Source organism: Parasteatoda tepidariorum, chromosome 7 (genome assembly GCF_043381705.1).
Source record: "Parasteatoda tepidariorum isolate YZ-2023 chromosome 7, CAS_Ptep_4.0, whole genome shotgun sequence".
In the NCBI taxonomy this organism is placed as follows: Eukaryota; Metazoa; Arthropoda; class Arachnida; order Araneae; family Theridiidae; genus Parasteatoda; species Parasteatoda tepidariorum.
This window is the reverse complement of record NC_092210.1, coordinates 86,614,874-86,630,758: the sequence shown is the minus strand read 5'-3', so window position 1 is coordinate 86,630,758 and position 15,885 is coordinate 86,614,874. Positions and strand designations below refer to the sequence as shown.

The 15,885-nt window shown below is 29.8% G+C and overlaps 1 protein-coding gene across 1 annotated transcript; it reads left to right on the top strand.

Moving 5' to 3' along the window:
* Window positions 1-206: 206 nt before the first annotated feature.
* Window positions 207-629, top strand: LOC139426120 (uncharacterized). Its single transcript, XM_071183836.1, has one exon. It carries the CDS (start codon window positions 207-209, stop codon window positions 627-629), a length of 423 nt encoding a protein of 140 aa, XP_071039937.1.
* Window positions 630-15,885: the final 15,256 nt, after the last annotated feature.

Sequence of the window (15,885 nt, the reverse complement as noted above, 5' to 3'; positions counted from 1 at the left end):
CTTATGCGAGTGAGCTGAAATTTTCAGGAAATGCAAAGTAGAACATGATATGCAAATGATTAGAATTTCAGATCCATAGCGCATGCGTATGCCGAGCAGCGCCCTCTGAACGGCTGATGGATCCGAATAAATAGACGGCTGTAGCAAGGAGTCTATGGTTATCGGTGGTTATCTGCTTGTGGTAAACCTTAGCTTAGTCGTTACTTATGCCTCTTCGACGAAAAAGAGCGAGATTTCAACAACTTACGGAGTTTGAGCAGGGGAGAATCATCGGCCTTCGTGAAGCTGAATTGTCTTATCGTGAAGTAGCCGTTTGTGTGCAGCGTAACAGCAGCACAGCAAAGCGTGTTTGGAAGCAGTGGATGGACGAGTGTCAGACAACTCGGAAATCTGGGAGTGGAACCCGAAATGTCACGTCAGCTTTCGATGGTAGGCACCTGGTCCGCATGGCGCTGATGGACCGTACGGCTCCCTCTAGACAACTGGCAGCACAGTGGTCAATAGCTACAAGTGTTTCATTGTGTGCTTCATCAATTCGTAGACGTCTGCTGCAGTGTGGACTACGCGCAAGGACTCCTTTATACAGGATCCCCCTCACGCTAAACCATTGCCGCCTGCGGCTGCAATGAGCCAACCAGCATAGGGACTGGCGTGCTGATTGGCAGCGTGTCGTGTTTTCTGACGAATATCGCTTCAATTTTGTGCTACAATGATGGCCGCATTCGTGTCAGACGCTATGCCGGTGAACACCACCTTCAGGAGTGCGTTATCGAACGCCACAGTGGACGAACACCCGGAGTTATGGTCTGGGGTGCATATCATATCATGGACGATCTCAATTGCTACGAATTGTGGGTAATCTGAACAGCAACCGGTACATCAGCGACGTTCTACAGCCTCAAGCTGTTCCCTTCCTTCAAGCCTTGCCAGGTGCTGTATTTCAGCAGGACAATGCCCGCCCTCATATTGCTAGGACTGTTCAATCCTTCCTTGCATCGCGACAGGTACAACTTCTTCCTTAGCCGGCGTATTCCCCGGATATGTCGCCGATTGAACATGTGTGGGGTTTCGTTGGTCGGCGTCTCGCTCGTGATCCTCGTCCTGTTGCTTCTACAGACGAACTTTGGGTACGCATAGAAACAATATGGAATGCTCTTCCTCAGACAGACATTCAAAATTTGCTTTACTCCATGCCACGTCGTGTAGAAGCACTTATTGCGGCTCGTGGAGGCTACACAAAATGCTGATTTTGATCGCTTGTGATTGTTTGTTTGATTTGAAAGTTTAATCATTTATTTGTACCACTACCACTCAACTGTGTATTAAATTTAATTTAATTATGACGATTCTTTCATGGTGTTGCAATTTTCACAAACATCGGTTTATTTTTTGCGAACAGGTGGAAAGAGGTGTATTAAGAGTATACTTAAGAGTTCTTATAAAAATATGGTTCTTATGGAGGAATTTTAAATGATTAGCATGAAAAATAACGAAGTAATACATTATATACAAGATATAAAAAAAAAGGAATTCTTAGAGCCTTAGTCAGGGGATCGGATAAGACGCAATTATTTTCAATTAAAATATTTATTTCTTAAATAATCAAAAATTTCTAAATTCCTAAATTTCCCAAATTTTCTAATGGAACTTTTAATAAACACTTTTAAATAAATTTTTAGCAAAAGGTATTTTGAAAATGAAAGAAACCAAATGAAAGATTATGCATGCACTCCATTTAAATACATCACGCTATAATAAAGGGTTGCTCAAAATAGAGCAAAAGTTTGTCAAATTTGATAATGTTACATACTCAAAATAGCTCCGAAACAAATATATTCGAATTTGAGAACACCTTGCCATCATGATTGAGTATAGTGGCATGCTTAAAATTGAAACAACATATACTCCTTTTTTTTAAATGCTCAGTCTCAAAACTGCCAATTCAATTACTTAATTTTGGGTAAGTTGCTGAGTGTTGTTTAAATGAGTTTCGATATTGAAACGTCATTAACATTTTTTCGTTATTTATCTGCACGTTAAACTGACATAATTCTAAAAACATATTTTAATAATTATTTGATTTTAATGAAGTAAGGAGAACTTATTAAAACACAAAATGTAATATATAAAGCAAGTAACGATTTCATACATTCATATAGACTTACACTAACCAGAATCTTTCAACAAATATTTAAAATATTTTCGAAACAAGTCTGCCAGATTATAAAATATGAAAATAGGAGTTTAAATAGAGGATGACGGGATCATTTTATGACTCGTTCCTATTGAAGTATAGAAGAACGTTTGATTTGTTAGTTTGATGTGCGCAAGGTTACTATACTATAGGTTAATACTGGAGTTTAATCCTGGAAGTTAATACTGTATAATTCAAATTTAATAATTAAAAAAGAGAATTTTAATTATGAAATTTTAATATAGATGCTTTTAGAGATATTTTTTGATACTTAATGGAAAAAAAATACTTTAAAAATTCTTTATGAATTATTAGACGATTTTTTGCCACTGATTTGGCCAAAATTGTTTGCTCATGGTAAAATCTAAATTTAGTTAACAAAGAAATTTTTGATAAATTTGACAGAAATTTTTGAAATATGTTTGACAAACCAGTAACTCACTTAATTTTCGAATTAATTAACACCGTTCTGACATAAACAATAATAAAATTATCAATAACCTGGAATTGAAAAATTTTAGGGTGCATAGTCAAATTTTGCTGAATGGGCAAATATATATATATATATATATATATATACAGTGGTACCTCGAGATACGAGTGCCCTAACATACGAGTTATTTGAGATACGAGCTGTCGAGCGAGCGAAGTTTTGTTTTGAGATACGAGTGACATTTGAGATACGAGGAACGGCCAGGCAAGTCCTTCTCATCCTCGACAATGCTCCTGCTCACCCACCGAACCTCGAACATGACATCCTCGAAGAGTTCAAGTTTATAAAGNTATATATATACTATATAATATATTATAGATATACATATTAATACTTTTCTTTTAAAATTTACTTACATTTTTATAACTCTCTTTTTGACTTGTGTTATTGACAAAAAACCTTTTTTTTTCCTCTAAGTGCTTTGTAAAGTTTTAGCTCGCATAAATAATTCACTAAAATCTCTATCTCATCTAATCACGTTCTGAAATTCACTCTATCTCATCTTATTCCTTTTCTGGCTAGAGCCATTAAAAGCGAAATTAATGTTATTGTTTTCGAGCTAGATCACATCAACTCTATCTCTGCAATTATTTTAAAATTTAACTCTATCATTTTACCCGGATAAGCACGGTTTTTTCTTTTAGATATTTCAAATGTTTGAATTCACCTAAATCCATGCATCTAAAAGTCAATTTTGCCCTCCATCTTGTATCTTTTCTACCTACGCTATTAAAAGTGAAGCTATACGGCTATTTAAAGTGTTATTATTTCTTGGGTATTCAAATAACATGACTACGTCAACTACAACTGTGTAAGTTTTTCAAAATTCCTTTTCATAATTTTAGTCGGATAAGCGCTGAATTATAATTTAACTACTTTCCAAAAAAATTAGAAGTTGTATTTTCTTTTTTGACGCTTTAAAAATAACTGAAAATCGTTTGCATTTTATTGCTATGGCATATTTTAAAAAATTTTCAAGTGATACTTTAATCAGAATTAGTATCTTGAAATATGTAACTATTATTTTTCTGATCTTTGTGGAGATATCTGTTAATTCCATTTACTTTTTCCTAATAGCTTACACAGGAAAAAAAAAACTTCCCAATTAAGAAGAAAGAAAAGCTTTATAATGCGAAAAATGATCTCTTTCTGGATATAATTTGTAGGCATGATTAAAAAGAATGATATAATTATGTTTCCTTAATTATACTCTCTGTACTACGTTGCTAACTATTTTCAGAAAATATTAGATAGTATAATAGGATCTGTTCTCATGGAGAAAATGTGATTAAATAAGGACTTCTGCTTTTTTATAAATCTAATTAGTTTTGTCTCTAGTAATAGTATATATATAGTGAAAAATTAATAACTTAAAATAATTCAGAATCATATGTAAAAATGTATAAAAAATATTTTTGTGTATAATGGTTGTTATTATTGTCGTCATTTTACGATTATTATCGGGTAAAAAGGTATTTTATTAATTTATATCATAAAAATTTACAATAAACACAAATATTTAGTTTTGAAGTTCATTCGAGCTTTACAATTCTATGTATTTATTTTGTTCGATTACTAAAGTAGATTAAAATGCATCGAATAAAATTAGAAAGGATAAACAATTTATTTAGAAGGTAAAATAAATAAGAGGCTACTTTAATATTCCCAAATAAATGTATTTCAATAGTTTAAAATTGCTCACACGTTTCGATGCTTACATCAAAACTTGTAAGATTATTTTAGAATAGAGAAGGAATTGAGTTTCTTGATGTGCAAAAAAAATTGCTTTAAAATTGTAAGTTGTTCCGCATAGAAAAAAAAATATGGTACCAAACCACCAGCAGATATTGAAATTTACAATGTTTCTGGCTACATGGGAACACCATGAAGCTCGAAAATTTTACCGAAGCATTTGGTAGTGATTTTGATAAAACTATTAATTAAGTATAGTTTCATAAGATGTGACAAAAATGTGTAAATATGGTGAAATATTGTAATTTTGTAAGATCATAGAGTCAAAACTATTTATTCGATTATATTTACTTTTCAGTTTCGTAGCTTTTACTAAATGCATAGTAATAAGAACTATAATTTTGAAAACCAGAATTTCTCGTAAACAGTTACCATACTAACTTCACGTTTACCAAATGAATGTTTTTAATACCGTATATTTTAGATTTAAATCAAAGAATTATTGTCTTTTTTATTCATTTTTTTTACCAGAAATGTCATTACCATACAGTACGATGATTTTAACAGAATTGTTTGCTCCTTATATAATAAGATTAAATTCTTTGGTTTGGAAAGTTGTAGACGCAATCTTTTTTCGAACTTCATTGATGGTAGGTGTGAATTTCATGAATTATTTTTTTTCCAAACAAGCTTTCTTGCATGTTCTTAATTGGTATCAAAAATAAAAAATTGACAATTAGAAATATCGTTATTTACTTATTATCCTATTTAACAAAGTAGCCTATTTAGCAAAGTACTATTTTTAAATCATTAAAAAAATTGCCTTTCGAAAAGAATAATTTTTTTTTAAATTTAAACAAAACTGAGCATGTACCATATGATCGTAAATATTTCAGATAGCTTCTATAAATTTATTATGAATGGTTTTGATATAAATGTTTTTTAAAAGAAAAAAAGTACGAAAATTACATCATAAAGTTAGTTTCTGAAAATAATTTATTCATTATATTTTCGAAATTATTCAAAGGAAATTATTCCATTTTAAATTGATTTTTTATTAATTTTTCGTTATCTCATTTTGAAAGAACTGATTTTTTTTGATCAATGTACAAAGTAATTATTAAAGGAAATAATAGAATAATAATTAGGTTCTTGATAATCAGCATCATCCCGACAGTGATCAGCAAATTTTAACAATGTGGCTAACGGCACATTTTACAAATATAATTTTGTTGCTTTTAAAGCAATTTGGAAATTCGCATTGGGAAAAACAATTGTAAATTATTTAAAGCTATTATAAATTGGTAAAAATAACTGACACTTTTAATGACTGGATAACTTATTAAGAATGTGGTGTGAAAGTTAAAACATAATTACCGCCTTGTTTTTTGATTGCTTTAAAAAACCGTTGCAGGAATAAAAAAAATGAAATTTAATGCAAAACAGACGATTATCTTCTAAAGAAAAATAATAATTAAAATAAGAACTTACCTCTAAAATGATTTTTTAAAGTATTATGACGAAGCAAATACCGTTTTCACTATTCCAACCAGATGTCTTAAAGCAGCAATGCCATGTTATTTCCTTTAAAATAGAGAACTTTTTTTACTGGGATGCGTCCCCTGATGTATATTTTGGAAAGAATATAAAAAATAAATAAATAAAATAACCTGTTTTTACACATATAGTGGTCATAATACATATAACCACACAATATAAGGGTTGCCCAAATGAAAAGTTGACATGTACGATTGCATCAGAATGACTGCAGCATGAGTAACGCCACCAAACAGAGATATAAAGGTTGGTGGGAAGCGTGTACTGCATACATGTTCCGTAATTCCAAGCCACATTTTCATTAGCTTCTATCAATACCATATCAGGTGAATCTGCAAGAGCTTTCGGGCCATTACAGAGCAACAAGACAAGATCCAATGTCCACTCTACTGCATAGGGGTTCAACAGTGGAAGCTGTATATGCTACAGTGTGTGCTACTGGTCGTAAGTAAAGTCTTGCTGCTTGTCAGATCGCCGAGCGATTAGCGTGCCTGACTGCAAAGCTAATGGTTGCGGGTTCGAATGCCTCTCAGAGTATGGATGCTTCTCTCTGTGTGTTCTCCTCTATTGTGTGCGTGATGTGTGAACGTTTCCCACCCTATAAACTGGCATCTCTGGTAGAGTGGTGTGGGTATTATTGCTCACCTGCGTTGCTTAGGTTACAAGGTGCACACCAGGGAACGTTAAATGCGCAACATTTCCGGTACCTTCTATGTCGAAGAACGATACGTTTAGTGTCTACCGTTATATAAAAAAGTCTATACGTGGATACGCCCATATTGGAACAACTCATGGTAATACTGTTTCTGATTGCGGAAGATGAGAGTGTAATGCAGATGTCCAGTGATGATGTCCAGTAATGCAGATGTCCAGTAATGCAGATGTCCAGTGCTGAAGTGGCAGTCTATGGCGTGCACTGTTTTGTCAAACGGTTGTAAACAAATGATGTAAACTTTTCGTGAATTATGGCAAAGATAAAGGATGGCGGGAAGGATGCCACTCCTACACACCCGAAGAAAGCGAGTACTCACTTTAAACAAACATCATTTCTTCTACCAAGTAAAAGAAAAGCGCTGATGTCAACATGGAAAGAGAGACTTTTATTTTTCTTTGATTGCTGCAGACCACTCTTTATTGATTTTCTGCCCCAAGAGAGTAATATCAATTCAATACAATACTCTGATAAAACTTCGAAAAACAACAGAAATAAAAATACCAAGCCTTCTCACACAACAAGTGATCCTTCTCCATGATGATGCCTGCCCACACGTCGTCTGTGAAACCCAAATGGCTTTACAAAATTTCCGTTGGTAAGTGTGAAAACACCTGCAGTACAATACGGAAATGTCACCCAGTGACTTCCACATCATTAGGTCACTTAACATAACATTAGAGGGGCCACTTTTCATTCAGACAATGGAATAAAAATAGCTGTGCAGGAATTTCTTCAGAATCAATCACAATATTTCTACATCAAAGGTATAGACCGGCTATCTAAAACATGGGACATAATACAATGTCCATGTTGATTTCTTTTGGTTTCAAATAAGGGTATCCTTTTTATTCAACTTGTTCACTTTTGATTTCAAAAACTCTTATGCATCGCAAATATTAACACTTACTGAAAACCTGTCTGATATATTTAGTCTCAATAACTTTAGTTTTCAATGAAATTTTATTCGTGAAATTATAAAAGGAAAAATAACGGAAACCTGTAAAGTTTTTCATATTTGTGGCTTAATTTTTTGAAATAAAATTTTTGCAAACAAATAAGTTTAAGTTTATTAAACATACGATTTTCCTTAATTGTAAATTTTGATTCTGAAAAATTACCTGTACAGATCAATTAATTTTTATTGTCATTATACAACAATCATTTTACATTTTTTTCATCACTGGGTAAATATGGTTGCCACGTAATCTTTTTTATTATGAAATATTTAATTTCTGGTATATGTAAGTTGCAATAAAATACACTCAATATTATTAAAAGGAAAAAATAAATGGTTTTTTTAAACATTTTATTTTACATATCAAAAATCACTTAATAAGCACAGTCTCTTAATAAATAACTTCCAAAACTGATACTTCCAAATTATGTACCATTTAATGCAGTTCCTTTTTTTTAGGTAACAAATATTTGCCATTTTATAGTTGTTATAATATTTAATTTTTTTGTAAAAGTTTTAATAATAGTATTATTATTAATAAGTTTATTATTTAGGTTGCTTAATTTCCATGATATCACCAAGCATTAAGTATGGAATCCTATAAAGGTAAGCCATAGGAAAAGACCAATTCTTTTAGTATTTCTCTTTTTTTTCAATTTAAAAGATCGACATAAAATTGTTAATATCTAAAAACTGAACCAAAGGATCAAAGAAAATAATGCTGACTTTATAATTAAAGCTAACAACTTTAAAAGAAAGCATTCCTTTAAATAATGATAAATATGCTTTTTTTATTAAGCTATTTACTTTTTATTAACCTATTAATAAAAATCTCGGTTTTCTATAAAGATAACATCTGGCGTTCCTTTCATATATTGCAACTTTTTTTTCAAAGGAAAAAAAATAACTTTCAAAAGATTGAATGCTAATCATAAAAGAAATTCATTCTTCAAAAGCTAATTTTGCTTGGAATTCTTAGATATAAGAATTTTAAAAAAAAAGTTATTATTTGCATATGAAAAAATTCTGTTTACTGTGTTCTTTTGAAACTTCATCAGAACCATAAAGCTTATTAATTTTGATAAATATTTTGTTTTATAAATAGGTAGTGATTCTTTTAAAAGCATTAGAAGTGTGCAATTTTTTTCTTTTGTTTGTTAGAAAATTTATGCCGATAAAGTTTTTCCCCATTGAAAGAACATTAAGTAAGCTTATTAATAAGCGAATTTCTTATTATTCAACTAATTCTTAGAAATTAAAAGAAATAATGTAAAATACTGATTTCAATCTATTATTAAAAAAGGTCATTATCCCCTCCTAGAAAATAATATGAAGATTATTTTTAAAATAATTCTGTAAGAAATCTAAAGGTATTTGACTCTGTTTTTAAACCTTGGGATTTCCTACAGATGTTAAATTATCAGCATACATTACTTCCAAAGAAAATCTATCAAAAATCTTCAGAATAAACTCCTAAAATTTTTTGGGGAGAATAGGTCAAAAACTTTCAGAATTATTCTTTTAGAAGATTTTAGAAATTAGCCCAAGTTCCGGGGGAAAACTATAATATTTCCACAATAGTCCGTAACGAGTCCAACTGATTCTGATAGCAAAGCTGTCAAAATTACACACATGTTTAAAAAGGAAAGATAGATCTTTGAAACATCTAACAAAAGTCTCTACCGAAAATCTATAGATATTTAAAACAAAATGAAAAAATTGCAAATATTTTAAGATTTCGGAAGAAAATAGAACTTCTAGAGAAAATTTTAAGTTGATATAATTTGAATTAGCATTTTTTTGAACTATAATCAAATAACACAATACAAAATAATATATAATTATTAAAAATAATTTTTTGCATGGAATTTTTTTTAGATAACTGAAATTAATTGCAAGCAAGATTTTTTTGATTAGCTTAAAATATTCTCGAGAAGCGGCAAAGTACGCAAAGAGTGAAATTAACATAAAGGGGTGCAAATTCTGACCGAACTTTCGGGACTAAATTTCTCAGATTGAGGCTATAATTCTTGAGCAGTAGATTTCCAAATTATTCCAAAAAAAGATATATTTACTACAATATGAATAAACATAAATATGTTTAAGACTTCGAGTTTACGAATAGCAAAAAAAAATAATAGTAATAATTATCAAAAGTAGGATGAAACTGTTGTATCCACAATTAATTGCACTTCATTTTCAAGAGGATGTCTTACGATAAATTTTCGACATAGGCTATTACTATCTTCTCATTTTTAAGCATAACATTTTTAAATTCAAAGGAGTTTCCACTAAATATCACTATTTGATTTTATTATTTTATTTGCATAAGTTTTTTTCTTTTTTTGAAGTATTTTAGATTTAAGTATTTTGTAAAGTTTTTAAATTTTTCTGAAGTATATTGCATTGAAGTGTTAATCATTTAGTCTAGTTTTTTTTCATTACTGACAGTGTTGTTTAGCTCACCTTTTACAGTCAAAAGGAAGTTTGAATCAATGCAAAAAAATGGTAATCGTATCCAAATGAAGAAAGGATACTTTTGTGCGGTGTTTGATTAAAGCTAAATAACTTGAAAAGGCACAAAAACATTTATGTTTCTGCATTGGTTTTATTATGAAGAACTTGCTTCATTGTCGATAGACAAAATGAAAAATTTAAACATAGATACGTATTTACAATGACATAATTGAAAAAAGGAAGCATAAATTACATTTAGGAAGAAAATGAAATTGCCTATGGTAGGCGAGAAGAAGTTTGAAAAAAAAAATGAATAAACAGAAGAAGACAGTAATGCAAACGTTAAATAAATAAATCTAGGTTCCCAAAATTTTGTAATTAATGGTACACCTGTAAAGTTATCAACTAAATTAATAAATTTCTTTGAAAATAGTTTAAAAACCTTTAAGCTGTAGTACGAAAAGAATGGGGAGAAGTCATTTCGATGACTTTTGAAAGATAAAACATTGAAATATTCATGACGGATATAAAAAAAAAGAAACAAAAAAAAAGTTAAGAACATGGAATTAAATGCTGCTTTGTACAAATGTTTTTTTGTTTGGAAAAGCATCTAAAGAGTACCAAAAGTAGGTCAATAGTGCAAGTAGATATAACTATAAAATAGGTATCATATTGTATAAATTGATACCTGTTTTATACCAAACAGGTATAAAATATCTTTATATGTACCTATTTGGCAAAAAACGATTCCGTAAATGAGCATAATAAATGAAATGCTATTTAACACTATCATTGAAAAATAAAACTTTAATTATTAAATATAATGACGAAATGGAATACTTTAGATAAACGAGCTCCTTTTGTAATTTTATTCAAACTAATTAATTCCCTTTTAAAATATTTAATAGAAAATTTTGTTTCAGGACAAGTAAAAATTATTTACTAATTTATACATAATCTATTAATTTTCTCCGCGAGTCAAAGTTTGGATAAAAAATTGCGCTAGACTAAAATAACCTAATTAACGAGGCATGATTAAGAGCACTTTATTTAATAGCCTCTAAAATGTAGGGCATGTCCTGCTTTTTAGCTCAATAGACATTATAAAGAGACTTTGGGCTGTAAACAGTCTTAAATTCTAATCTAGGAAATCTCCACCGCTAACCTAACTAGAACATAATTTACTTCCATTCTTTTCTCTTTTATAGAGAATTTCATTTACCATTTAATGACCCCGAAAAGAGAAAGAAGCTTCCGAAAATATCTTTAGAATCATGTTACTAATGGCTACCTCTCGTTTAGGTACTTAAACATGTGTTTACACTTGTTACATAAATATATAAACCAAACAATTAAATTAAGCATTGCACATTATATTTATGCAACTTGTTTCGGGTTCTCTTTGTCAAATGATTAATTAAATTTTATGATTCGATAATTACAGAGTTTGATGCGCTTAATTTTATGCGTCTAATTTTTATTCTGGTGAAATTAGTTTTTTACATTATTTTTTTCGCATTTTTAAATTGAAGACATAAAATATAACGGTTAGAGTGTAGAATTGGTTGTTCCCGGGATTGCGCAATATATTTTAAAACCTTCACTGTATGTAAAATTTTCGATGTTGATCTCTATTTTTATTATTAGAAAGTCTCACTAATTAGTCAATTTTCGTTTCTTGTGAGAATATAAAAATCCTTAAAATAAGACGGCAACTTATTTCAAATTTCTACTAAAATAACTGCATAAAATATAGTTTTACGATACAACTGCTAAAATTCCAAATAATGTGTTTGTCCATTAATACAATTTTTTGAGAAGGAATTCTGTTTTACACATCAGATTTGCTCTAAAATATTGAAAATAGGCTCAAGGTGTAATATAGTGTACCACTATGTATTGTACGGAGAAAATAAATTCTGGAGAAATTACTGTACTCTATGGTAATGAAATTTCTGTACAAAAAAACAACAAAATTCTGGCTATTAAAACCAAAATATATGGTATTAAAACTATTCATTTGTTATTTTTTCTCATCATAGGGTAACGGTTTACAGGAAATTCTGGTCTTCTGAATTATAGTTCTTATTAATAAGTATTTAATACGAAACAAAATACTGAAAAAATTTAACCCAATAAGTTGTTTTTATCAAATGGTCTAAAGTATCGTGATAAAATTCCAGAATTTACCACATTTTCGAAATTCTTTCACACATTATAAAACCATATTTTATTGTTAAATTTACGAAAATAATTATCAGAGTGCTTCGTAAAAAATTACAGAATTTTCTGTTGCTCTTTTAAAGCCAGAAACATGGTAAATTTTACCATATTCAGGTAGTTTTGACCATACTTTGATGATACTCAATTTTGAGACTTCATTTTTATTTTTAATTCAAACAAGCTGATTTAATTTGAATGATCATGAACTTAAAATATATATTTCAAGCAGCCTGAATGAGACAACAGAAATAAAATTAATCAGAGACATAATACAAAATAAAATTAAGTAGAAACATAATATCATATTTTATCGTAATATTTCAAAACTTTATAACTTTACTAGGGACATAAAAATTTAACTATATTGAGAGTTGAGAAATCCTTATTGAAATACGTCTGTTTAATAACTTGTCAAGGTATAATACTGAAAATTTCTCAAGATATAAAATTCATACACCTTCTTTCTTTAAGCTTATAGAAGAAAAATATTTTTTGTTAAAAATTTAGCATTTGGAAATTATTTACAGCAGTTCTGATTCCAAATTTATTTTATTTTCCAACAGTTTTAGTGAAACAATTTATCAGCTACCAAAATGCATTAAATAAAAAAATAATAGTAATACTAATAATAAAATAAATAGTTTAGCTAATGAAATGAACCATGAAAACCTGAAATAATATCTCTTCCTAAAATTGTGCCGAATGTAACGGTTAACAACTATATGTATTCTGTAAGATTCAATAGGTACCATTTACAGTCCAAGTTACAACATTCCTCCATATGTAGCCGTCTTTGATAATACGGATATCTTGTTTGTGGATCAATTGAATTAAAAATCATCTTTTCACTGAGGATGCATTTTTAATTCATTTTGAAATGAAATGGAGACCTATAATATTTTCATTTATTTTGAAACAGATTCATTACACATCGACTTTGAAATGCGGTTTGTCAAAATAAAAATTTTACTCCATAGCGTTAAAAAATGTAGAGAATAGTAAAAATCATGAAAAATTTTTAAGGGATTTTATAATAAACAAAGCATTTCAAAAATAAAACAGACTTAAAAATAGTTTAATATACCGTAAATAATAGCTTAAAAATATATATAACTTTGTACAAAAAACGCATAAAATTTATTATGATCATGAATGTTCTGAGCTTCCTATTCAACATGAACAATCCCTGAGAAATTGCAAACGTATAAAATGTAACATTTGAAATATATAAAAAGAGTTTCATATAAGTATTAGAAATATTTTTACTTACTATCTGATAGAAATGTCTTGATTTCTAGAAATTTTATGTCTTTTTTTATTTGAAATTACTAGTGAATTTCTCTTGCCCAGTTGCATACATATTTCGATCACTTTTATATAGTTTAAGGTAATAGGTAAAGTATAGTTAGGTAAGTTTATAGTTATAGTTAAGATATAGTTTGGTGTTTTATTATGAAGAAAAGTATTTCTTTAAAAAGTATGTACATTGAAAACACATGTTAAGAGAAAAAATGTTCAAGCCTTAGTGGCCCTCCCTCATAATCCCTAGGAATGTGGCAAGTTGAAGCATAGATGATTGAAGACACTGAGACAGAGAAGTCTCACTAGAATAAACGTTTTAAGTAGAAATATTCAGTAAATATTCATGTGTTTAATGATAAAGAAATTTGTCCTGCTTATTTCTGAATAATTATTTCAGGAGTCCTTTTGGGTAAACTCGCAGAGAAACAATAGTTTTGTGATAGAGAGTTTCAATATTAGTACATTTTCATAGTAAAATCGAATAGCAGTTTTATTTATATAGTGTTCAAAAACTTGAAATAATTGCTGAAAAGTAAGACCAAATATAGCAAAAAAAATAGTGCGTGGAGTCCCTCCGCGCCGAAGAAGTTAAACTTCGCAACATGTGACGTTAATTGCAGAATAATCAGCAGTCGTAGAAGGATCACTAGTTCTATTCAACGACTCTTTTTCCAGCTCCGCTCGCTTCCGTGCTCTGTAATCACGGTAATATTGTGCATTTTTCCCTCGTGGACCTCTTGAACCAGTGGAAGTGCTTGTGGTTGCCTCATCGTCTCGCCCTGGAAAATGTATTTGTATTAATAATGTATGTGAATGCATCATAATGTAATTTCAGAAGAGAAAATCTAAGAATCAATTGATATTCACAAGAGACGTACCTTGACATAACCTTAAATCCGTCGCATTGTCCGTGGGATTGTTTTCACTAATTTTTTACAATTGTTATTCACTAAATTTGAAAAAAAAAATACTACCCTATAAAACTATGTGTGTATCAAAACAAACTAAAAAAATATTTACAGAAAAACATTACTTTTATGACTTTTATTATTTTTATGCTAGTGAGAACCAAAACAAGATGGAAATGAATGAGGGAAAACTAGATCCTACCACATGATTTCCCGGCCAATAAAAATGTAGCGTTAAACGTTTAACGCAACCTTGTTGGAAGTCGCATAAGAAGTATAACTTCAATAATTTTAAAATGATTTGAGAAAAGGTAAAACCATTGTACAGTACTCAAAGCTGTATGGCAAAAATCAGAATTCAAACAGCGGTTGGCGAACTGTTTATAATTAGGATGGCAAACTGTTTTGTAATCTAAACAGCTATAAGTAGTCAATTATACGGAGAGTTTCTGGGAGAAAATATTTTTCAGAGAACATTGAAGCCTTTTATAAAGTATGTAATAAAGCATATTATATATTCACTAACAAGTGGCATAACAAAATAAAATTTAAATCATCTTTTTCACACATGCTCCACTAATTTATTCTCATATAACTAAATTGGACTATCTTTCTAGACTTATATGAATCTGGTTTCGTCCAGTTTCTCCCATAGTTGGGTGAATAAGTGACATAATTCAAAAAAGTAATTTAAAAATTTCGTGGATCATAGCCTTCCTTTATTCATTTTGAACCTACTAATTATAATGGGATCAAGAAAACAATGCAAAATTAGGAATGAATCCTCTGTTCAATTTATTTCGAACTTCCATCATAATCTGTGCTGAGTTAAGCATTTAATCTTTCGTGCATATTAATTAAAATGCTACTTGGATGAAGGTGACTTAACGAAGAATGAAAACTATTCTAATTTAATGCATGCTAACCAAATCTAAAAAACGTAATAATGATAGAGAGAGATTGCAATTTACATATTGAATTGATAAATTAATTATAAAATAGACGAGATAAGTTAAACTGCACCAAATGAAAACTAAAACGTAAGCTGATGAAACACCAAATTTTGTCACACAAAAAGCAAAATGAAGCAAGAAAAGATGCTTTGTGGTCCAAGACTTAATATATAGTTAATCTTAATATTTGTGGGATATAATAAGAAGAAGGATATATTATCTTTGAACTGAAATACATGAATTTACAGCGACTTTTACTTTTTAACACTTGAGCAACCGACATTTTTACCTACTTAGAAGGACCGTTGCGGTCAAAAGGACCTCAATATAAAATAAATATAAAAAATTTAAAAAAATCGTATGTTATAATTTTAACATTCGGAAGTATTTTCAGGGTATTACTCTTAATGTACAAAAAATTAACATTATTTTCAAG